Raw genomic sequence first — 24,185 nt, forward strand, 5'->3', positions numbered from 1 at the left:
TCCCAGCCCAAATGATTGGAAAAATATAAAGTCCCATTTTAGTAGCAGGGCTGTTCCTGTGCACCAGAGCACTCACAAGGACGTCAATGGAAACACCTGCTGGTTTCATTGCACCAACAACTAGCAAGTTGTTCCAGCTCGGTTTCTGTCCCCAATAAGAAGCTGGACCATCTATCTAAGGAAGCCTTCTTGAAATGAAGGTACCCCTGACTGCATACCCAAGCTTGCAATTTTATGAAGTAGATTGTGATGTACAAGTGGGAGAACACTAAGCCATCTGCTCTGAAAATCTGTGAGCCAGGTTGCGCACAGAGTGGGCACAAATGGACTGGGCTTATTTCTTACTGGCATGCCTGGTCTCACTCAGGAGACCATGTAGGCACACCCTTAGGGTCTGACCCTGTTGTCCTTACAGGACAAATTTCCCATTCCCCTGCAACTGGGCTCACACAAAATTCACTGCCAAACCGTAAGCTAGGCACATGTTCCAAGTGCCAGAGCAAAGGCACCGCAACATAGCTTGTCATGTTGTAATTGTATGAAGGAGATGCAGAGAGAGGAAAGAGAGGGGGATCAGAGAAGAACAACAAAGCAGTCAGGGGGCCAAAGGGCCTGATTGATGAGGACAGATTAGAGGATCTAAATATACCCAGCTTGGCTAAGTGACAGCTGAGGAGGGAACCTGAGAACCCTCTCCAAACTCTTGAAGCTTTTAAACATGTTGGTGCAGGAGGGAATATTCCAGCCTGGCACAAGAGGGCCGCACTAGGAGTTATGGGATGGAATTCAGCTGAAAAATCTTCCCAAGACAAGTGAATGAGGTTGAGGAGTAAGATGCCTATGGGAAAGGGGAGACACACCGGGCTTGGGATGTTGGCTGGATACTGAACTCGAAGAAGAACTCGGATACTGAAGAACTCGATCCTTCATGGACCCCAAGGAAGCAAGCTGGAGGCCCTTACAGGATTTTCCATTTCTGTCCACCCCCCACCTGCCCTGTGCTTCCCTGTCTCTCTATATAGCAGTGCTGTGTAGATGAATTAACCATGTGAGGAGGGTAAAATGGCAGAAACTTGCAGCTCACTGGTTTGCATCAGAGACTGGGCCACTAAAATTCTCCTTTGGGTAACAACCACTGAGATAGTGGTTCTGTCAAGGATGATGCTGCCTTGGTGAAGCAGCAGTGACTTCTCATTGGCCCCAGGATTTGCTTATTGCTGCCCTGGTGCTTCCTCTCAGCACATTCTCTGCCTTCCCCCACCCCTCCCAGAGGGCTGCCTGAGCAGGGGAAATGAAGCTGTTGGTGACTGTTTTCTTGGTGCTGAGCTTTTGTGAGCTGAGACAAGCAGAGGATGGAAAGAGCTCCTCTTCCAGCAACCCCCTCCAGGACTCACCCCCCGTCTCAGAAAGGGCCTTCTCTGCATCCTCCCCCCAGCTCAGCGCCGAGGAAACCTACTCTGCCCACATGCCTGAGCACCTCCTCTGCGATGCCTGTAGAGCAATATCCTTCCAGGTGAGTTGCTTAGACTTCCCTTGATGGCCTCAGAGGACCTGGGCAGGCACTGAAATCTGAAGCAAGACAGCAAGAGGTGCTGTTACCATATTTTTGGCTTACAATTCAGGGGCTGTGGAGGCTCCAGGGTAGTTAGGCTGTAATGGCAGCGCGTGACCAGAGGCAGTGGCAGAGCAGTTATATTGTCTCAGCGCAGCTCCAGAGGCTGCTGTTGCTGTCCTGGTTGTTCATGAGGGCTTGGTCATTTTGGCGGGAGGGTCACAGGTGGGCAGATGTGATGCCAGCCACATCACTCCCTCATGTGCTGGTGGCTACAGAGACTCGTGTGCCTTAGTCATACTGGCCTGAAGGCCCCCTAGACTTGTGGTTCTCATACATGGAGAGGCCATTATTTCATATTGCAGGCAAGTTAACTTTTGGGCTGAGTTGCTCTTTCAGGGCCATACAGCATGCATCACACTAGCCTTGCCTCTCAGCCAACACTATGGGACACATTTACTTATCAAGAAACCCTATAATCAGGAGGTGAAGCCCCTGGTTGGGATGGCATCTTCTTACACTGTAATAGTGCTGTAATTGCAGTCAGAGTAAGGGAGAAAGGAAGCAGGCTGACTATCTAATTGATCCCCGATGCTGTCCAGCTGTCCCTCTCCCAGCTGGTGGGGATTTCCACGCCTTTAGTAAGGGTGTACGTGGCATTCTCTGCTCCCCTCCACGCCTCCTGGGCAGAGCATCCAGCTCGGGATAGGTCAGTGAAGGGACTGTGGAGGCCTCAAGGAGTGGATGGGGCCACACTGAGTGGCAGCTCCCCACCCAAGCTCCCCTGATGTCTGTTCCCTCCTCCAGGGAAAGTGGAGGGAAGATCCCAGCCCCCATTCCCTCCTCCTGCTCCAGAACAAAGCTATCCTCTGCCCACAGCACAAGCACACTGGTCCAGTCAGGCAGGGGAGGGGCAGAAACTGAGGGCTTGGGGATGGCAGAAGAGAAGAGTATCAGAAATGGGCTCCATCAGGTGACTCCAAGAGGAGAACTTGGCACCCCAAACTTGGCAAAGATCATTTGAAAGGTGCCTTTCCTCACCCCTGAGCTGCATGTATAGGGAAGAGGAACGGGTCAGCAGCCATGAGGCAATAACCTTTCACTGTCACTGGCAGGAAGCAGGCATTTCATGTGTCTGATCTAGGACCCATCTCTGTGACTGAATCTAGTAGCACTGGCCCCACTAGGTGTTTGTCCCTTACTCTAGTGTGATCTCCATATTTGACTGTGCTGGGAGTTGTGCTCTGACAACTGGGGACAGTCACCAGTGCTGGGTGTGAACAGAAGCAAGCTGCACTAATTGTGTTTGAGTCATGGTGATAGATGGACAGCCCAGGGTGGCAGGGCCCATCCCACTGTCCCCCAAAATCTCTGTCCAGACATTTGATGCAAGCAACTTTTAATGTGACACACTGAATGGCAGTCTCTGAATTTATGCTTTGAGATTGAAATTGAGGCATCAGTGCAAGCTATAACATATGGCTATAAACCCAACAATCCCCAGCTGACTTTGCTAGACTCCTTCTCTGGATCAGCAAAGGTCTGATTTGGAAAGCCTGCCTTCCCCCAGTTTAGTACCCCCTGTTCTTTGTAAGCCCCGTTGATGTTCTTTAGAGTTATTTCTGCAGCCAGGGACTTTCCCACCCAAATGACAGAGGCCCTTTTTAGAAGAAATCTCACCCCAAATCACTTTCTTAACCTACAGCCCTGCTTTGAAAAGCGGACCTATGGCATCCAGCCTTCTGCCTTTGCAGACTGGCTCCTCCCAGGGTTCAGAACTGAGTTTCTATCATCAGGTCATCTACCCTCACTCTGAGCAGGGTTGCAATGCCAGCATGTCATCTGTACTAGAGCCTCTCTAAGCACTGGCTGCCGTTGGTGGAGTTGCCTGGAAATGAGCAATGGTGGGATACTTCAGGGAGGGAAAGGCCAGAGCAAATAATGTCTGATGACCCATCCTTAACCCTTATATTGTGGGCCTCATACAAAGCCCACTGAAGTCCAGGGGAAGCTTTCCACTGATTTCAGTGGCCCCTGTATTATGCCAATTGCTAGCACCAACAGAAACAAATAACAAACCCTTGCAATAACATGGCACCTGCCATCCAGGGGCTCTGAGTGCTTTAGAAATCAAGCCCTGCCTTGCCCCTGTCAGGCCTAGATGTGCCATGACTTCCTCTGCAGTCAAACGGATTGAGATCCATGAAGGTTAAGTGACTTGCATGATCTCAAACAGCCACTCAGTGGCAGAACTGCCCATGGGACAGCCACCTCCCGTGACCTGTCTTGAGCCTACTCAGAACGTGGTGGTAACACCACCTTCCTCCAAGCTGATATCCTTTATCATGTAGCCTGTGACCTCTGAGCCAACTTGCCTGTGATAAGGCTGCATCCCTCCCACTGGGAGCATGACACTGTGCCCCAGGGCAGCTAGCAGAGGAGGGGCTAGCTCCCAAAATGTTGCCAGGCCTGGAAAGTGCCAAGCTCAGCATCCCAAACCAGCAGCTGCAAACATAAACTGTCAAGAAAGGCTGCCCTGCAAGCCTGGCTCAGCCATGAACATCTTCCCTCAGTCCCTGGGAGAGAGCTGGGTGTGCCGTTAGCAGCTGGCTCCTGGCAGCCCCTCTGTTTTCCCACTAGAGGGTAAAAATGGATTTATGCAAATCACCCCAGGCGCGTAGCCTGCAGGTGCAGAGTGTCACAGGAGAAAAGCTATTGCAGAACATCCAGCCAGCTGCACTCAGTGCCCTGCACTGGGCCCATGGCAAGGTCTGCAGCACCACAGCTCCCAGTCTAGCAGTAGCAACACTGTCAAGGTCTGGCTGTGGCCTATTCTGATTGTGGATTTGTCAGAGCTGCAGAGATTACTGCCTTGGGTGACACTTTAACAGCATAGTCCCTATGCCTAACCCCATGCAGGTGCGGATTTGGGGCTGCACAGATGGCTCTCAGGGCTCAAGTCTATAAGGGAATGTCCAGTCAAATGCTGAGCAAGCTTTCTTCCCTTGCAGTGCCTGGCCTCCACTGCTGCACTTCAGCCCTGGCTGGAGGAACCATTGCTCGCAGTGATGGGGTGGGTGAGGGTGCTTTCTTCTGGTCCTAGTTTCTCTGACTGCCAAGAAGGGAGCCAAGTGGGGCTCATGATTGGCTGCTTCTGGCCATATGGAAGTATTTCATGGCTATGGTGCCATGCTACATGGCATTACTGGGTTTCTGGTCACTTCCCTGCACTACACAGTTTGCAATGATCAGGGTGTGGGCTAAGGTTTCCAAACTGGGTCTTAAACCCCTTGTAGGCAAATTCCCTGACTCTGCTTCTCTTTCTAGCAACCCAGGAAAGCAGCATGTGTGTGTGTTTGGAGGGGAGGGCGGGGGGGGAGGGGGTGCACACATGCACATGTATGAATACAGGCAGGGGCAACTGTTTCCCTCTCTACCCTTTGGACTAGGTTTTCTAACTGGCTCAGCCTGCTGGAGGCACGTGGTGCTGAGCTCTTAAAAATCAGAGCCTTATTTAGCTGCCTAAGAGAGAGGGGAGTGCTAGGAATCCTGGTGCTGGCTGTGGCTCTGAGCCCTTGCAAAACCAGCCGTTCAGCTGGGCAGAACAACTCAGGGCTCACAAAAGCGTAAGACAGAGGAGGCTCCCCAGGTTGCCCCAACAGACAGGAGCAGTCACCCCGCTTCCACCTCCTTCCCAGCTCTCTCTCTTCCCTGTGGTTTCCTTCCCATCCCCACCTGCTCTCTCCTGACTCCTCCTCTGACATTCTTAAGGACAAGCACCTGTGTGTCATTTTCCGTTAGCCCCAGGCACAAGTCCCAACATTCGCTAACAGGTATCCTGCAAATGCCACCAACTTGTGGCCTACAGCTGATATGCAAAAGGGGGACACAAAGTTATTTTAGCTCTGGGCCTGAAAGAAGAAAACTCCCAGGGTGTGTTCCAGGAGTATGTGGCAAACTGGCTCTCACCCATGCTCAGCTGAACCTGCCAGGGCACCCTAAGTGCTGGAACATACACACTGCACCCACCAGCAGGGCAGGCAAAGCAGAAGCTGTACAGCAGGCAAGGGACCTACCTTACACAGCAAGGCAGCAGCCTGAGCGTACCACTTTCCCCTGTCCCTCGCTTCTACCGCCACACTGCCCACAGGTTGCTTTAAAGCTGACGCCTTCCTGTGCCCTTGTCTTGCAGATTATTTAGAGAGAAAAATTACCCCCCTCATTCGATTCCTGCTCTCCAGCCAGTTCAGCTCCTCCAGTCAAGCCAGGCTCTCACTTTCCCTGCTCTTACATCCTCCCAGTCTCAGGCAAAGGGAAAAGCCAAGGATGGACAGGCAAGACCAGGCCATGAGCTGCCTGGATGGGACACCAAGCTGCAGCCTCAGGCCTGCACAGCACTAGACAGATCAGACCCTGCTGGCAGGAGGCTGAAGCTAGTACTCTGCGAGCTGCCTTAATGCACAATAAAGAATGCATGTGGTTTTTAAGTGATGCTTAATGTACAGCAGCCTACTTTACAGTAAAGTCGGCTGCTGTACATTAAGCATCACTTAAAAACCACATGCATTCTTTATTGTGCATTAAGGCAGCCTAATGCACATTTCTTTAGTATTTTAGGGCACTTTTACGTGTGCTCCAAGGGCAGGGGAATAGTGCTTTAATTAGAGCGGCTCCAAGAGCTGCTCTAATTAAAGCATCCCTGTGTCTTGTGTAGAAGAGTCCCTGCGCTTAAAAATGGCAGTGGGGACACGAACTAAAGCTCATCAAGCAAGCTTTAGTTCAAGTGGCCCTGCCATCATTTTTAAGCACAGGGACGCTGATACACGAAACGCAGGAGGCTGCTGGAGTATAGTAATTGCCATACTCCAGCAGACTCGATTAATTGAGTCTGCTCCAATGCACTGGAATTCCAGCATGTCGGAGCAGCCTCCACACTCATGTATAGGTGCCATCACACTGGAGGTACTAAATTTAATGTGCATTAGAAAAAGTGCCTTAATGCATGTGTAGATATGCCCTGGGTGAAGTGACCTTGGTAAATGTTGTGAAAGCCCCCTCAGGTTCAGCTGTGAGACAGCTTTAAATGTGGAGAAGCAGAATTCACTTTCCAAGAATGTTCTAGCAGAAAGACTATTGAGGGTCTAACCCCTTTGGAGCAGGGCTGAGCATTGCACACAGCACCTGCTACAGCAGTGACATGGCAGGGATCAGGAGTTACATGAACAGTGTTCCCAGCTGCTCTGATTCCACCTACATTTACCTTTCCTTTTCTTTCATTAAAGATGCAGCAATACCTAGAAAAAGCAGAATCCAAATGGTCATTGGCAAAGAAGCCTGGTGCTCTCCTGAGTGAGTCTGAATATGTGGATGCGCTGGAGAACAGCTGCTCACAGAGCTGGGAAAAGTGAGTCAGCAGAAGCCTCTGTAGGTACTTGGTGTACGGTGTTCCAGCACTGCGTGTGTGGCAGGCTTGCCTAATGCCCCCCAGGAAAGGAATGGAAAAGTGCTTTGTGACACAGCAGAGCTAAACTCGGAGAGACCTACGAGCACTTCCACGAAGACACGTCCTCTGAGGGGCTGGATGGGAATAGAAAGGACAGCATGCTCCTGCTGGGGACAGGGGCTCAGTCCTTGCCAGATCAGATCTGAGTAACCCAGGAATAACCCATGTCCAATACAGAGCACTGATTAGCAGGAAGTGCTCTTTCCATTAGGGACTCTAATGCTCAAAGCCAAGAGGGGTAAAGGGGAAGAGTGGCTGGTCACCCCGCTAAGATCCAGGGACCTCTCTTCATACAAGGCCATGATTCTGCCAGGTACTGAGTGCCCTCAACTCCCTGCAAGTCACCAGGAGCCTGGGGTGAGGGGCATCAATCTCCATGCATATTTGCAACTCCCTGAGCATTCCTGGCTTTTCTCAGTAAGAAGGTGGCAACAGCCTGGCAGTTGCCATGAGGCTGACTGGGCAGCCCAGCACCCTGGGCACTGGATCCAGGCAGCTGAAGATGCATGTTCTGGCTAGGATAGGGCTCCTGATGGTCTCTCAATGTGGTGAACTGACAATGGTCTAGGCCTCTGGATGTCTCACCATGTTATTCCGGACCATCAAACTGGTGAACCAGGCTCCTTCAGGGCTGCCCCAGAGTCAGGCTTAAGAGACCCTGCTATGGCAGCTCCTCTAGGGTCTCTCCCACTTTTACTCCACAGAGACAATCTATAGATATTAGAAAGACTGGTGAGGCCTCACCTGGAGCAGTGTGTCCAGTTCTGGGCACTGCACTTCAGGAAAGATGTGGACAAATGGGAAAGAGTCCAGAGAAGAACAATAAAAATTATTGGAAGCACTAATAAGCATGACTTATGAGAAAAGTCATAGGATTATTTAGTCTGAAGAAAAGATGCCTGGTAGGGGATTTAATAACACTCCAACTACCTAAAGGGTGATCGTAGAGAGAATGGTGAGATAAACTATTCTTTGTGGCCCCAAGAGACAGGACAGAGAGCAATGGTCTTACCTGCAACAAGGGAAGTTTAGGTTGGATGTTAGGAAGAGCTTTCTCACTATGCCAGTGTTTAGGCAGTAGAGCAGATTACTCAGAGAGGTTGTAGAGTCTTTATTCTTGGAAGTTTTTCAGAGCAGACTTCTCTGGAATGGTTTAGCTAGGGATGATCCTGCCTCCCAGAGGTCCCTTCTGGCCCTATTTCTCTATGATGCTCTGATTGTCAGAGGGTTGAGTGCTTTTGCTGCTGCACTGAAAGAACCCCTGTCACAGACCCTGCCAGGGTTCATAAGGGCATCAGACCTATGGGTGGAGCCAGGAGTGAGGACCAGTGGGGCTGGAGGGGTGAACTGTATGTTGGAAGCAACCGAGGACAACTCCAAGTTCCAAACCAAGGGGTGGGATCCAAAGCCAAGAGTCTGAAACCAAGCCAAAGGACTAAGCAGAATCAGGGGGTCATGGTACAAGCTGAGGGGATGGACTCTGGTTAAGTCATTACAGTTTGCAGCTTTGACCTCAAAGGCAGTGCATCCTCCAAGCTGCTACTCTCCCTGCTTTAGCTCCTGATCCTCCATGGCAAGGGGGAGCGAAGGGGGCATTAATTTGCTGTCATTTTTTATCTGAATGGGCTGATGCTGTCTCCATCATAGCACATAAACAGCCCCTGGTATGGGCGACTGGTGCCTCCTGAGTCAGAGAGGGCACTTGACACCCCAGCAGCCAGTCAGCAACTCGGGGGGTGGGGGGGGCACGACTGATCACACTGACCCAGAAGAGCCAGTGGCAAGCCTGGAAGTGCCAGTGGCACTTCTCCTGGTGCCCCCACTCCCCAGCCAGCACTCTTGGGGGGACATCAGTGCTCCTGCCTGCCCCCCCACCCGTCGCCTAAGCGGGGAACACTGGCTGTCAGGGGGTGCACCAGGGGCCCCCTGGTTTCCTGGGAAAGATTTGTAACAGCTATGGGGCTCTATAGCTGATGGAAGCTACCAGGCACCTACTGTTCCTGTTCCTGGCTGGCCATTCACGTTGCCCTGTTGACCGTTCCCCCTTGTAGTGCCACCTCCAAGCAGGTCAAGTGACACAATGCCCACACTATGCCCCTTATGGTTGATATTCATGGGTTCATCTTGGAGCCAGGCACCAAACTGCACCGTGAACTTCTCCCTCATGGCCTACATGTGAGCATCTGCCCTTCACACTCTCCATGGAGCAGTAGTGGGAGATGTTTGAGGAAACAGAGCTTAGACATCCACTGACACCGCTCTCATTTTCCTATATGAGTACACTTCATAATCTTCAACGTATTTCTTCTCACAGCATTAAAGCACCCTGTGAGATAGGGAAAGGCTATATTCCCCATTTTACATACAGGGAAAGGAGCCCAGAGAGACTGACTTGCCAGAATCACCCATGGAGCAACAGACCAGAAAACTGAACCTGGGTTACTTTAGTCTCAGGGCTGTACCCTACCCCTCTGCACCCTTCTGTAATGTAGTCACAGCTCTTTTGAGGATCCTGAAATGAGGACACCCAGATGAGCTGAGTTTCATCTTCCAGCTCAAGATCAGTCCCTTATGGCCCATTACATGGGCAGAGGGATCTTCTAGTGATTTTTCTGATCAGTTAAATCCCCTATAGTACCCAGGCATGGATTATACAGCACAGGGCATTTGTCCTGCAGGCTGTGTGTTTCCAGCATGGACTGGGCCATAGTCCAGTAGAGGACCCATGTGATGTCTGAAAGCTGCACATCTTGCGTGCATCTGATTATAGTTGGATCCAATTACAGCCTCTAAATCCCTCTTGTATTACTTGGGAATGATAGAACCAGGCCTCCAGCCTCAGCTGAGGTGTCCCATGCTGAGTGACTCAGCAAAAGGCTGCTCGCTGTCTCGGTCCTCGTGAATCCCAGGCTTCAGAACAGAACCAACAGCTCGGGAGTTTGGAACAGGCCACCCAGTGACGGCAAAACTACTGCAGACAGGACAGGGCTCACCCAGTGCGAGACTCCTGGGCTCTGCCTGCCTCCTGCATGGTCATACAATATGAAGACCATGCAAGGAGTTCTCCCTTCTCACATCCTTGGATAGGGCAAGCCCAGAAACCCATGGAGCTTGACACTCCCAGCTTCCCACTCTCTCCCCTGCAAACAAGAGGTGTCCCAAAGTGTGGGGAGGAGAAGGCTATTCCCCTATCCTGGGCGTGAAGCACAGCAACAGAGGTTTCCTTCCCAGGAGAACCCTATCTGGGCCTGTCACAGCCCTGGCCGCTGAGCCCCCTCTAGCTTGCACAAAGGTGCTGAGGCCTGCAAGTGACACTTAGCCCTACACTGCCCTGCATCCTGGGGGCATTTGGTTGTGGTTTAGAGTTGTTATGGGGCAGGGCCCAGCTTCGGAGAGGAGCATTTCCATGACTTCGCAAGGCTCTGACCCAGCCTGGAGTCTAACTGAGGCAAAGAGCTCAGGCTCAAGCCAAATAATGGAAGGTGTTTAATTTAGCACAGACTGATCCCCAGGGGCAAGTGTCACTTAACAGCAGGGACACAAACAGGAGGCTTAATGTATTCCTGTCCCACAAGTAACTGGAGGAAAGGTCTCAGCTACCCTGCCTTTGCCAGCCCCAGCCACCAGCTGCTTGGCCTCACACCCCTTCCCCAGGGAGCTGGGAAATGAAGCAAAGCAGCTGCTTCCAGGAAACCTCTTAAAGGCCCAGTGTGTCCTCCCCCTGCCCAATTTGTGTTGCTGTCCCCCTGACTGTATCCTGCTCGCTTTTGTCTCTCTGCAGCTATGGGGTGAAAGAAGTGAATGGGGTGAAGCGCTTTGCAGGGCCCGGATTGAAGAGCCAGGAGAGCATGAGTGTAATGATGACGGGAGGACCCTGGCCTGCAAGGTAAGCCAGGGCTCAGGCAAAACAGTGTGTGGGTGCATAGGTGCTGTGGGCTGTTAGGAGTGGGGCAGGGATGGGCTTAGCGGAGGGGAAGATTCAGCGGCCCCAGGCAGCTGTGCAACACCCAGTGCAGTTGCTGGCCGGGGACAACCTGCTATAGATCAGAGATCCTCCTACACACGCCACCAGTGGCAAGCAACATGCTGATGGCAAAGGAGATAGAGATGGGGCCTGCCCAGTCCAGGCTTTTACCCCCAACAGGGAACCACCTTCCTCAGCCCCATTTCCTGCTCAGCAGCAGCTCACCCCAACTCCCGCCTGGCTCGCTAACTCCCAACCCCTGCTGCCCAGTGTTACCACATATAGTATAATTTTAGGGTATCAGCTTATTGTCTTAGGGTATCATCTTTATTATTTACACTGTGTAACTTGGTCCCCAAAGAGTCAAAAATCTTGAGTCAAACCCCCAAAAACACATTGTGGTCTGCCTCTTGATTGCTGAACCCCCCTGCCTCTGTGTACACGTGTGTATGCACATATAGACACAGATAACGTAGAGAGTGAAGACATGTGGCCGCTACATCAACCTTTTGACTGCCCATCCCACTGCACAGCAATTCATCCTGCAGCCCCAGCGAGTCCCCATGCCCAGCCATCTGCCTAGTTTCCCACACATTCGCCCATTCTCCTAGCCCCTGCTCCCCACTGCCCCCGCCTCCTTTGGTTTCAGGGGTTCCTCACTCTTTCCCCCTTCCCAGGCTGACTGTTGAATAGAGAGAGAGCAGGGAGGAGCAGGGCCCCTTTTCTGTTGCTCCCAGGTGTGGAAGCTGGAGCAGAGTTACCCTGAGCTGAGTGGCTGGGCTTTTTCTGCTCTTATCTCTCCTTTTTTGCCCCTGTGAGAGCAGTGTCTGCTCCTGAACGGAGGTGGAAGATTTCTGCCTGCTCCTGAAGTAACTCCAATTGTCTGCTCTTCCCCAGGAGGTAGCAGAATAGGGCAGGCAGGCAGTCATGGAGCAGGGTTCCCATGGGCAGGGCTGAGATTTGCAAGAGTTAGGAGTTTCTTGTATCATGGCAAAACTGGCTCTAGCCTGGCAAAAAGCCCAACCTATATAGAAAATGTGAGGCTTGGCAACCTGGCTGGAGACACCAGGTTTTAAGGAGAAGTGATCCCAATCTGTGCCTAGGAAACCCCCTCTTTCAGGAACCAGCTCCACCTCAGGAACTGCAGCCAATTGGAGAGTAATCACTCTTGCTGATTGCAACAGCATCCCACAAGGAAACTGCATCACAGAGCTAACACACCACAGCATTTTTTCACACCCTGCACACAGCTCATGCATAAAGGAAGACGCTTGCAAGACTTTGTGATGGTGCACCAGGCAAGGTTGGGGGTGGGGGTGACTGCTTTTGTGATAACGTGAATGCCTCGCTCCATCTCTCTCACTGCTGCAGGTTATACATGATGTGCCATAGCTACCTCGGTGAGTCAGGAGAAGAGCAGATCTATGAGGAGCACAGACGCAGGCCAGGTGGCTTGGAAGAGTTCCTGTGCTATGGGGCTAAGAAAGCCTGCACAAGATTCACCCACACCAAAGACAGGATCAAAGTAAAGTCTCTGCAAAGTGAGCTGTAGCTCTGCACCCTCTGGACCAAGATCTGGCACGAAATGTAAGCTAGGAGCATTCTGTTCCAGCCTGGCAACTGCTGAAAGGGCCCCTGCCAAGGCAGACAAACCAGCAAATGGGACCAGTGTGCTTTTGGGGACTTTCCCCAAGGAAACAATTGCTTCGTGCTCTCTTAATTAAATGGCAATCCTTAAAAAAAACCCAAAGCCGCTAACTACCCCAACAGGGCTCACATCAACCCTATAGGAACAAACCAGCCTATACATCCAGGAGACCCTATAATAACAATTAATCGCAGTCCAATTTATGAGAATCCCTGAAATAAGCCAGTAGACAAAGTTTATCACCCATGGACACCTATGTAAAGCCTATGTATGACTTACGAATCTAGTGATGGCGGGGGGACGGACACGGGACAGGACAGGACAGATCTTTCACTGATATAAATGGTCATAGCTCTGCTGAAGTCAGCTGAAGATGGATTGCATTCATGAAGCTGGGACAAGCTGTATCAGCTGAGGATCAGACACATTGCACCTTGCTTGTACTCGGTGTCTTGAAAGAGTTATAGCCAGCCTGATTTTCAGGGTGCTAAGTACCTACAGCTCCCTGACTTCATCCCCCCATCACATTGTCATCCTGGTTTTCCCTGGTTTTATATCAGGGATCCTGGTTTTCTCTGATATAAAATCACAAATTCTCTGCTAAAAAAAAATCACAAATTCTCTAATAAAAACCACAAAATCTGTTATTAAAATTAAAAGCTCCCCTCAGCCCCCCCCCCGCTTGTCCCTCTCACTCCCTGCCACAGCCCCCACATCCTTGCTGGTGCCCCTTGCCCCCCACTCGCAGCTCCTGCTCCCCCAGCCCTGCTGGAGGGAGCCCTCAGCTGCCAGGGCTCGCAGCCCCTGCCCCCACTCTTCCCTGCTGCCTTCTGCAGGCTGGACAGGGGCACTGGCTTCCTGCCACCGCACACACTCCTGGGGAGCAGGGGAGACCCTCACCTCCCAGTTCTGTATGTCGGGCAGGTGCAGGTTATGGGCTCAGGCTGCCGCTCAGCTTCCCTCCCCTGGGACCTCCGCAGCCCAGCAGGCACGACCTGGCCAGCAGGGTACAGTGGGGCTGTGCGAGGATCTCCTTGCCACTGTGAGCTCCACACTGCCCTGGCAATGCACCCCCTGTGCGTACTGCTGCTTTGAAGGGTGCAACCCTGCGCTGCTGCCCTCACTGCAGCCCTGTGAGCAGAAGGCGCATCACAAGGGCAGCGTGGAGCTCACAGTGGTGAGGAGATCCTTGCACGGCCCCACTGTGCCCTGGCAGTCACCCACGCCCACACCTGCAACCCAGAACCCGCCCCCCCCAGCCCTACCAGTGCCCCCCCAGCCATGACCCACAACCCCCCAGCCCTGCCAGAGGGGACCCCAAGCCCCCTGCAGGCCCCACATACCTTAGGCTCCAGGAATGAACAGTGAGCCTGAGCCAAGCCTTGGGTAACTGACAGCCTCAGGCCTTGCCCTCTCCCCCTCTCCCTCCTCCTCAGGACAGGGTTGGGGATTTCCCGGCTTCTTTGCAAGAAGCTCTTGCAGGCTGGAACTCTGCCCCCTGCAGAGCTCTTTGCAAAAGTGGGAAATCTGCGGGTATCTCTGCTAAAAGGGAAAATCTGTTTTTTCTCTGATAAAGTCGGGAAATCTGTGGTTTTCTCTGTTTTTCCATGGGAAACGGAAAACTCAGATCCCTGGTCATGGGACATATCTAGATTGGCTGTTGATTTGATCAGGATCCTACCTGTGTATCATACAATGAATCCATTTTGCCACAAATGTGGGGTAAATCAGTGGCCCATCAATTTTCTTTTCCTTGAATCTTGCATGTTCCCATTATTCCCAGAGGAAATTTTGATGAATCTTGAACACACAGAGCACATGCTGCAAATATATTTTCCAGATGGCTTGAAAAATGTCTTCCCAAGCTGCTCTCCTCTTCCTGCCAAGGGCCAGTTCAGTATTACAATGCTTCCCACACCAGGCTAACTTGAATACCAGGATATTTGTATCTTAAGTCTGTACTGAAACTTCTAGCCTTTACTTAGATGCAAGGGGTTTTATTGCATCTGGGAGCATAGTCCTGCTATTTCCCCCTGGTTACACCCTGTTATTTTCTACCTAAGTTGAAGCTTCTTGTACTTTGCTCAGCATCTCTGAGCTCAGCAGCGGATCCCACTGACCTGCTTCCCCAGTTCCTAGGGGTGCTTTGATTATTTTCTCCCTAACAGTGTCCTGCACAGAGGGAAATTTTTGGCACCATGAACCATCCCTTTATTAATTTTGCTATTTATTGTCTGCCTCCTACTGTGCAGCATAGTCCTGCTGTCTGAAGAGGGCCTTCTATATTCAATAAATTGCTCTAATCCTGCTCTAGAACCTGTTCTCATCACTAATTTCTTCCCAGCAGAACTTGTAGGCCTGAATGTGACTACTAGTTGAAGGGCATGAAAACCTGGGCCAGATCCAGGCATTTCTCAGCCTCTCTAAGCACCATATCCATCATCAAGGTGCTTCTGACATTTTCAAGCCCATCACTCTGCTGCCTCCTGTGGGTTCCTGAGTTCCCTAGGTGCCCAAGCTTCTGCTAGCTGCTATTTGCAGAGCAGCTCCCACACTCGTCTGCCCCTGCAGCTGATGCTCAAGTCAAAGCCCTGGAGGCTCCAGTGCACGATCCTCAAACAAGGGAAGGGAATCCTGTGTCACCAGCAGGGCTTGATCCATCCATGTGCTCAGAGCACACCTCACACCTGATGCCTGCCAGCTATACAGGGCCCAGCAGAGGGAAGGGCCTATCACTGACCCATCAGCACAGTATACCAGGTCAACCACATGACACTCACTGCAGCTCATGGAGACATACCTCAATCAGCTGGAAGCGAGCTGGCTGGTATATGGAGCCCAGCACACGTTGTCTGCCTAATGCAGTAGTGAGCAGGTATTTTGGCTGGAGAGCCGCTGAATGAGTTTTGGTGAGCTATCCAGGGCCACATGGGTAGCCCCACCCCCTGACAGTTGCCCAACCCCTAGTCACCATATTGGGACCAGAAGTCCTGCCCCCTAACCCCTGATCTTTGCCACTAGAAGTCCCTCCTCTTGCCCCCAATAAATATTCCTTTTGCGAGGGAAGGGTTGCCATCTTAGAACCAGAAAAAAAACCAAATCATACACTAAAAGTCAAAAACTTACTATAACATATTCTAATTTTATTACAAAAAATATTTGTCATGATTTGTGTTTGTGTACTGTATATAGAAGGGATTGCATCACAACTCAAAAATAAAGTCTTACTTTTGTATATTGTGTGTGTGTGTATGGTGGGGTGTAGGGGTGTGTGGTTGTGTGTGGGGGAAAATAGGGTATGTTGGGGTTTGTGTCTAGGTCAGTGGAGGGTGTGGGGACTCCCCACACACTCCCCCCCAAGGCTTGCAGCCTCCACTGATGGCAGTAGGCGGGGGCGCTCAGGGCGCTCGTGCCTGTCACAGGCACTGGTTCCTGGCAGGACACGGCTCTGGCCAGTGCTGCATGCGGCAGCAAGGAGCGCAGCCTGCCTGGCTGTCTCTATTGCGGGGCCTCTGCACAGCGTGCCTACAGCCCCTATACTCACATGGGAGAAGCTCCACGCTGAAGCTAGCTGCCTTCCCTGCTCCCTGCTGCTCAGGTTCCCCATGGAGACTGAGGACCTGCACAGCAGGGGGTGGGGAAGGCAGCTGGCTCCAGCACAGGGCTTCCCCCATTGCACAGAGCCCCCACAACAGAGGTGAGCCAGGCAGGCTGCTCTCCTTGCACACTTGCAGTGCTGGCTGGAACTGCACCCCCCCCCCCGGGCACCAGCACGTGTGCCAGGCACGAGTGTCCTGAGCACCCTGCCTGCTGCTGGCATGGGGGAGTGTGTGGGGGGGGTCCCCAAACCCCCCATCCTCCCTCACACCCACAGCCTGCCCTGCCAGGTCCACACTGCCGCCATCCCCTTGGGTGCAACTCGCACTGCCACCAGCCCCAGCCTGTGATCCACGCTCCCACCCAGCTGCAGCTCCCCGCACCCCAGCTGCTTCCCTACCTGCTACCTGGAGTGAGCATGACACCAGGGAAGCCAAGCAGGTCCCCGGGCAGCTGCAGCAAGAGCTCAGTCCGGAAGGTGCTGCTGGCCTGGCTGGGCCCTTCTGCCCACAAGAGTGGGAGTGGAAGGGCTGGGTGGAAGGGCTGGGCAGGATACAGTTTGTTGGTGGGTGCCCGTGGGCCAGATGAAAGTGCCTGACAGGCTGTATTTTGCCTGCCCCTGGCCTAGTTCCTTCCCCTCCCTGAGCTCTATGCTATTGCAACAGTGCTGGTAGCAGGACTCAGGCTACCTGATTTACAGCCAGGCACATTGGTTGCCTGTATAGGTGCTGCAAGACTGCTCCAATGATTAATTGAGTGTGTTGGAGCATGGTAATCACCACTCCAGCCAGCATCCGTATCTTGTATATTAGCATCCCTGTGCTTCAAAATGGCAGCAGAGGCGCTTTAACTAAAGCTCATCAAACAAGTGTAACCCAGGCAGTACTCCAAGAGGTACTCCCTCTCCAATAGAAGGGATCAAAGCAGGTGCACAAGCGCTGTGGGAGGTGTAGGGACTCTCCTCCCCCTATACAGCAGAGCCAGATCACTAATGGGGACTTGCTGCTAGGGGTCTTGACCTTCCTGGATCCCCAGCCTCACATCAAGCTTCCTGATCTCGGATTGGAGGAGCTGGAAGCAGGGCTGGGAACCTCTCAGGTTGCTGCTCAGATCCTTGCTGGAGCTGGGGAGCCTCTCCTGCTGGACTCAGCCTCTCAAAGGTGATCCTGGAGCCCAGCAGGAAGCCTCTCCTACCGGCCACACGCCACGCTGCTGAGGGTCCAACTGCTGCCTGCAGGTCCCGCTCCTTCATGTGCTTCTGGGGCAACTGCTCCTGCCCCGCTGGCCCAGCTCTTGCCAGCTCTTTGAAGCGCTTTCCTTGTCCCTCGCTGGTCTCCCCTGAGTCAGCCGTGCTACCCCTTTTATCCCCCTCCAGGTGACCCAAGGGGCCAATCAGGGGACACAGAGGGTGAGTCTCTGGGGCCTGATTGGTGAGGAAAGGGAATTCCAAGCCCTCCAACATCTTTTACCCCTTCAAAACCCCTGGCCTAAGTCACTGCCAGCTAGCCCACCACACAAGCTTTAACTCAAGTGCCCCTGCCACCATTTTGAAGTGTGGGGACAATAATGCACAAGATGCAGTGGTGCTTTAATTAAAGCAACCCATGCAGCACATGTAAAAGTGTCCATTAGGCTCAGTTGCACCTCTGAATACAGCATAGACATACCCTCCAGCATGCCAGCTTCTCTCCTCAGCATGTCACTCCTTGCTGGTGCAGGTGGCCTTGTTGTCCTGGACAGGGTCTGAAAACTGTTTTCCCTTCCTTAGCCACCAATCTCTCTCCTGCCTTGTACCAGGAACTGGTGCTAGCTTGAGGCTGAGAGGGGCCGGCTGCCCAGTGATTAAGCCAATACTGCTAAGCTGAGCTGGGCCTTATTACACTCAAAGCTCCGAGTTACTGTAGCTTGTGGTACCCAAACTGATCCATGAACCAGGTTAGTGATCCTTGGAAGGGGCAACATTTCTATGTCACTTAATGAACATTTAGGCATAAAATGAGATAAATAGGATGGCCATGTGGCCAGCATTTGCCTGCCTCAACCCCCAGATAGGCCAGGGGCTGGTGTCCAGCACAGACGACAGGGCAGCATGGTATAAGGCGATGGAGAGAGCAGCACAGAGACACCAGGCCATCACAAATATGCCATGAGGCATCCCAAGAAATGCATGTGACTTGGGGACAGTTGCGGGCATAATGGATCAGGACCATTTGCAGGCATAACAGATCAGGACCCTATTCCCCACAGCCCCTGATGGAAGAGCTAGGAGCAAACACTCATAGTTTATGCCCCCAACATGAGTTTTAGCCCATCTGAGGGATAATCTGGACACTAGAAACTAGAGACAGAGAAAACCTCTCAAGTCATCTAGTTAGTCCTCTGCCAATGCAGGACTATGCCTTGGGTCTGTTCTGCACACAGGTTTAGTCCCATTATAACTACAAGCCCCTATCATGGCTGTGATTACACAGGGACCTATAGATACAGTGGTACAGAGGCCAGGGCCTGACCAGCCATACATGGTCCTGCTTGAGTACTTTGACTGGACCAATTCCCAAACACTTGCACAATGGATCTTGTGCAGTTCCCATGGAAATCACTTTGTTCTAGATGGGATTCCCCTGTGAGCAGCCCTGCCTCCTTTCTGGCTCCCCATTTTTGCCATCCATCCAGCTACACCAACAGTTGTCTTTGCACTGGATCTGAGTGGTTGCCAAACCCACTCCTTGTCATTTCCCATAGGCCTGGTCCATGCCATTAGCTTGGACTTGGGAAGCATCAGCCCCCCTATTCATCAGCAAACATGCTGTAGTGTCTAATGTTGCAGTTAATGCTTAATTTCAAAGTGACCTTTGCAATTAATGGGCAACTAGTGAGAATCCAAATGAGTCAGGGAGGGACACAGGCATGGGCATGCATGGGGAAATTCTGTTCCAAAGCCCAAGCCCTGGGGGCTGCTCACACCCACCTCCACCCGGCCTCTGCCCAGCTATACCTTGGTGAGGGACAGTGACCAGACAGCCCAGCAGACCAGTGTTCTGTGTGTCTTTGCAGTGAGAGGACATCCAGGGGAGTGGCAGCATGTGCTTCCTACCTGTTGTCTTGCAAGTGTGCCTCAGACCTTATCAGCTGCTGCCTCGTCTTATTCTTGAACATGTATGTATCCTGGGCATCTCGTGTGAGGCTAGCAATATGGAGGTCCAAAGGTGGTGGCTCATGTTTATCCCCTGGGAACAGAACTAATGCCACAAAGCAGCAGGAACATGGTGCCAACTTTCAGCTACTAACATTCAGGGACAAATTAGAACCAGCTTTATCAGACTAGACCTATACAAGTGCATGGTCCTAGGTGGATGAAGCTATAGCACCGTGAGAAGTGGCCTCAGCCTTTCCTTTTGGGCTCAGGCACATGGCCAGGGAGCAGCAAGAATTACGGTGGCCATAATGCAAGGAAAATCTCTGCTCACATTTCCCACCCATCCCTCTGGCCATTACAGGTGCATCCCCACAAGTGTGCACATTCAGTTTGTGGTTCCTCAAAGCTATCTGTGGCACCATAAACTGCATGCGGCACATGTGCACTTGTGCGTGATGCTGCTAATTAGCAGATCAGTGGGGGTTTTTGACACCAGAAGACCCCAGTGTAAAAAAAATAGCCACTAAAAAAAGCAGTGTGGCGCACATAGCAGCTGGCTATAGTCACGCTCTGGCTGCCAGCCAAGCTCCAGAGTGCTGTCCCAGGAAGTCCTCAGGACCCCAGGTAGGGCTGCTGGGGCCAGCACGCCCAGATCACTTTGCCACATACCAGAGCATGTGTGCAGGGGCATGCCCAGGGACAAATAGCAGTGGCACAATATATATGCTGCCACTGCTATTTGTTCCATGGGAAATGTGTAGCCCTACATGTGCATGCTCATGGGGACACACCTTGGGATTGCAGTTAAAAAATTCATGCTTTGAGAGATGCTCATATAGAAGAGAAGAGGCTGCTGTCTTTTGAGACAGAAGCCACTAGAACCTTTTGCTGTGTAGTAATGTCAATCAAGGGGAGGGCTCCCCTTCCACACACATTTCAATACATGTAGAAGCCTTAGTGTAGAGGCAATTATAGGACACTTGTACACATAATGGGGTTTAATCCTCATTAAATTAAATAGGTTTATTAAATTTAAAATAGTTTATTTTAGAAACTTGTGTCAATGTTTGCATGTAATAGCCTTTACAACAAATTCAGCCTGTTGCACAATTCCCAGTAACTTCCAGCAGGGGGACCCACTTATCAATCCACCCCACTGCTGTCTTAGCTATGCACACCTGTGTGTGTGTATGTGTGTATATATGCACACTTGCAGGGAAGGCACCTGGCCCCAGCACATGAGGCTTCCCTCCCTGCTGTGCGACTACAGGGGCTGCGCATGAGTGGCAAGGAGTGCCAGCGATACAGGCAGCTTCATGGAGGCTGCACCTCTCGCTGTGATGTGCGGCCCTGGCCAGAGCCACATCCCGCCAGGCACTTGTGCCCTGAGCGCCCTGCCTGCTGCTGCATCATGGGAAGAGTGTGGGGGTTCCCCACCACACATACTGCACACATACCCCACACACACACACCTTACATATACCACACATACCACACACATATCACACACCACACTTACCATGCACATGCCACACGCACACCACACACATACAACACCACAAACCCAAACCGCACACCTATACCACACATACTACACACCCATGCCACACATATCACACACACACATACCACACACCAGACACACACCCCACATACCCCTGACACACCACACACACCATACATACCACACACAGCACACAGGGCATTTGTACACACCATGATCTTTCCCATTTACCCTGCCACAACTGTATTTGTGTCTGCATGAGCTGGATTTCCCACTGCTTTAAAAGTCTTTTCAGTGTGTTAAACTAATGCTGCTCAGGCATTTTTTATTTTGCGTAGCCTCTGCTTATGCAGCCCCGTCTATGGATTTGTGCCGTGCAAACAGAGACTCAAAGACTTGTAATAACTTTCCTTCACCACCAGGTGGCACTGTGCTATTTCTGTCGTGGCCAGTAGGTGCCACTGCTATTTTATTTTTCATTTTTTCTTTTTTTTCCCTGCCCATCCAGCCTTCCCTCCCCCTACTCCCACAGCTGACCACAGGCAACCAGGGCATGCACAGTTTAGGGGCACAGAGTAATTAATAAAGGTGAATGGAGGAGCAACCTATTATATTGCAAAGTTCTGTTATTGTTTACTAACCCCTGGCAGTTTTGTCCCTACTTCCACCAGGGGTAATGTATGTGCTCTCCCCTCCGCTCCCTGCGCTCATGTCCCAGCCACCCACGCCCCCTGCCCACTGTGCTCGCCACGGTGTTCAGCACTGCTGAGCACAGCGGTATCACCTGAATGGTAAGTTTGCAACTATATGGAGTGTGGTACCCCTTAACACTTCAATATTTCAAACCTTCCTATTTCTTATGACTGACATTCCCATTCCAGAACCACGATGAATAGTCCAGGTGTGCACTGCCTGCCAGACCCGCTACCCAAGATATGCAGCATCCCTGGTGATATATAGGTAATAAATGTCCAACCAACCTTGACAGGTAGTGGGGCTTCAGGCAGTGTTTGGACTTTTGTTGTTTCAAAACCCACCCCGTTCTACTTTTTTCTCCCCCTCCCGGCAGAACACTTTGGAGATCTGAAACTGAAAATTTTCAGTATTAAGAAGGAAAGCATGAATCAACACCCACCCGTTAGAAGCAACTTGCTTTCATTAAATAGGACTTTGTTTTTCTACCTCATTTTTAAATAAAAATTTTTAATTGTGTCAGTTGTGTGTGTGTGGCATGTTTTCTGTCATAGGCAGACTGGCAGTCCATGCAGCTGGGGTGGGGAGGAGGGGGTCAGTTGGGAGAGGTGAGGACCACACCCACCCTTCTGAGTGGGGGGATCCTTTGCTTGGGTGGGTTTATCTGAGTGGTGGCATTACTGGAAACGCAAGCTGCAATACTGGGGCAGGCATGGGAGAGCCTTTCTTAACATTTGAAAGAGGGCAATTAGCAACTCTTCCGAGCCTAATGCTTGGGCACCTTTGGTCAGCTTCGTGCATGTATGCAAGATAGTTTCACAAAAGACAGGAGTTCATATGAATCATTCTCTTTTAACAAACCTATGATGATATTTATTTACCCTTTTTTTTCTTTTCAGCACTAAAATCATGACTGAGCTACGTTAAATCTGTCCATGCAGTTTGGGGGTGGGTGGTTTGGGAGACAATGTGATCACTGATGACCGTGTCCCGGCCACCCACCTCAGCATGGGAATGCTTTGCTTGGGGGAGTTTATGGAGTGATGGCATTACTGGAAAGAGTTACAGGGTGTACTGTTATGGGAGGTCCAATACTTTTTTTGCCCCCAATCCCAAATCCTGCAGCACCTTTTTGCAAGCAACAGTCATCTCCCATCCCCTCCACCTGTCCACTCCAGAACCCAACAGACAAGAAGAAATAGCAGCAAGAGGTAATATTGGGCCAGGCATGCATGGGGGAGCCTTCCTTAACATTTGAATGAGGGCAACTCTTCTGTGTAATGGCTGGCTTTTGTTTTTTGCATCACCTCCAAAACACCCTCCCCACCCCATGTGTGGTTTACCTCCTCGCCACCCACACCTGACATGCAGTATAGGTGGAGCAGTGTCCTCGGCACCGCCATCAGGTGGGATCGCTGATTCACTTAAGGTTTTTAATTTTTTTACTGAATCCTTTAATATCTTTTTATTAGTAAAGCCACAAGTCAGTTACATCTCAGTACATTCAGTGAGAACCAAGCCACCCAGTCTGCCCCTGTAAGGCAGAGACAAAGAACAACACAGGATGGGGTGCATCTGCCCTGAGTGGGCATGGGGATCCTAGGAAATTGGGGCAAGGGGGTGTGAACAAAGTCAATAAAATTGCATTAAAACAGATAGTATCCAGTGCGTGCTTTTTGCAAGTGCAGCAAAAATAGCTGAAATCAATTGAAAACCTGTTCTGATTGGTGAATCACAATACACTGAAATACTATTCATACATGTATGTATATGAGAAAAGGTAGGACCTCCTACCTGAACTCTGCAGGCAGGCGTAGGCTCTGGCTCTGATACCAAGCAGGAGCAAGTACGAATCAGCAGTTTCTTTGTGTCCTTTGGCTTTTCACAATAAATTGAAATGCAATGTATTTCAATTGGGAAATGACAATAAAGCTAAAACAGCATAGACAGTAGTGTTTTAATAAACAATGCTATTGGTAGCCAAGTGGTGAATAATAATAATAAATTAGGTATTTAATATTAGATATTTAACAAGCCCATGTACTTTTACTTCTAAATAAACACATTACAAATATTGCAAGTGAACTAACTTTTTTTGGGGGAGGGGGGGGAAGAGTTTTGATTCACAGATGTCACTCAATTGGCAAGTGTGTGCATGCATGTATGTAATGTGTGCATCCTAATGTTCCCATCAAATATAAGTGCTGTGCCACCCCCTGACAAGTTCCTCCTAATTTCCAACCATGGGGCAACAGGGGGCTAGGGAGGAAGGTGACAAGGTGAAAGCTAGGGAGGAGGGTGATAAGAAACAAGGTGATAAGAGGCCCCAGCCATGGGGCAACTGGGAGCTAGGCATCCGCAGTAGCCTCAGCAGCGGGCTTTGTGGCCAGCACCAACTCAAAAATTACAATATGTAAGGGAGGGAGGTTGCCCGAGGCCCCAGCCATGGGGCAACAGGGACCTAGGGAGGGAATCCCCGCCCCAACACGGGTGCTAAGAGGCCCCAGCCATGGGGCAACAGGGAGCTAGTGCTTACTTATTTCCTGGGACATGGCCAGTAACCAAGAAGGGGGAGGGCAGTCAACTAG

At 51.3% G+C, this 24,185-nt stretch overlaps 1 protein-coding gene across 1 annotated transcript; it reads left to right on the forward strand.

Moving 5' to 3' along the window:
• Nucleotides 1-1,243: 1,243 nt before the first annotated feature.
• Nucleotides 1,244-13,728, forward strand: MZB1 (marginal zone B and B1 cell specific protein). Its single transcript, XM_006268885.4, has 4 exons — nucleotides 1,244-1,513; nucleotides 6,835-6,956; nucleotides 10,837-10,941; nucleotides 12,391-13,728. The coding sequence occupies exons 1-4, from the start codon at nucleotides 1,292-1,294 to the stop codon at nucleotides 12,569-12,571; spliced, it is 630 nt and encodes a 209-aa protein (XP_006268947.1). The 5' UTR covers nucleotides 1,244-1,291; the 3' UTR covers nucleotides 12,572-13,728.
• The last annotated feature ends 10,457 nt before the right edge of the window (nucleotides 13,729-24,185 follow it).

The sequence above is a fragment of the Alligator mississippiensis genome, chromosome 9 (assembly GCF_030867095.1).
Source record: "Alligator mississippiensis isolate rAllMis1 chromosome 9, rAllMis1, whole genome shotgun sequence".
NCBI classification, from domain to species: Eukaryota; Metazoa; Chordata; order Crocodylia; family Alligatoridae; genus Alligator; species Alligator mississippiensis.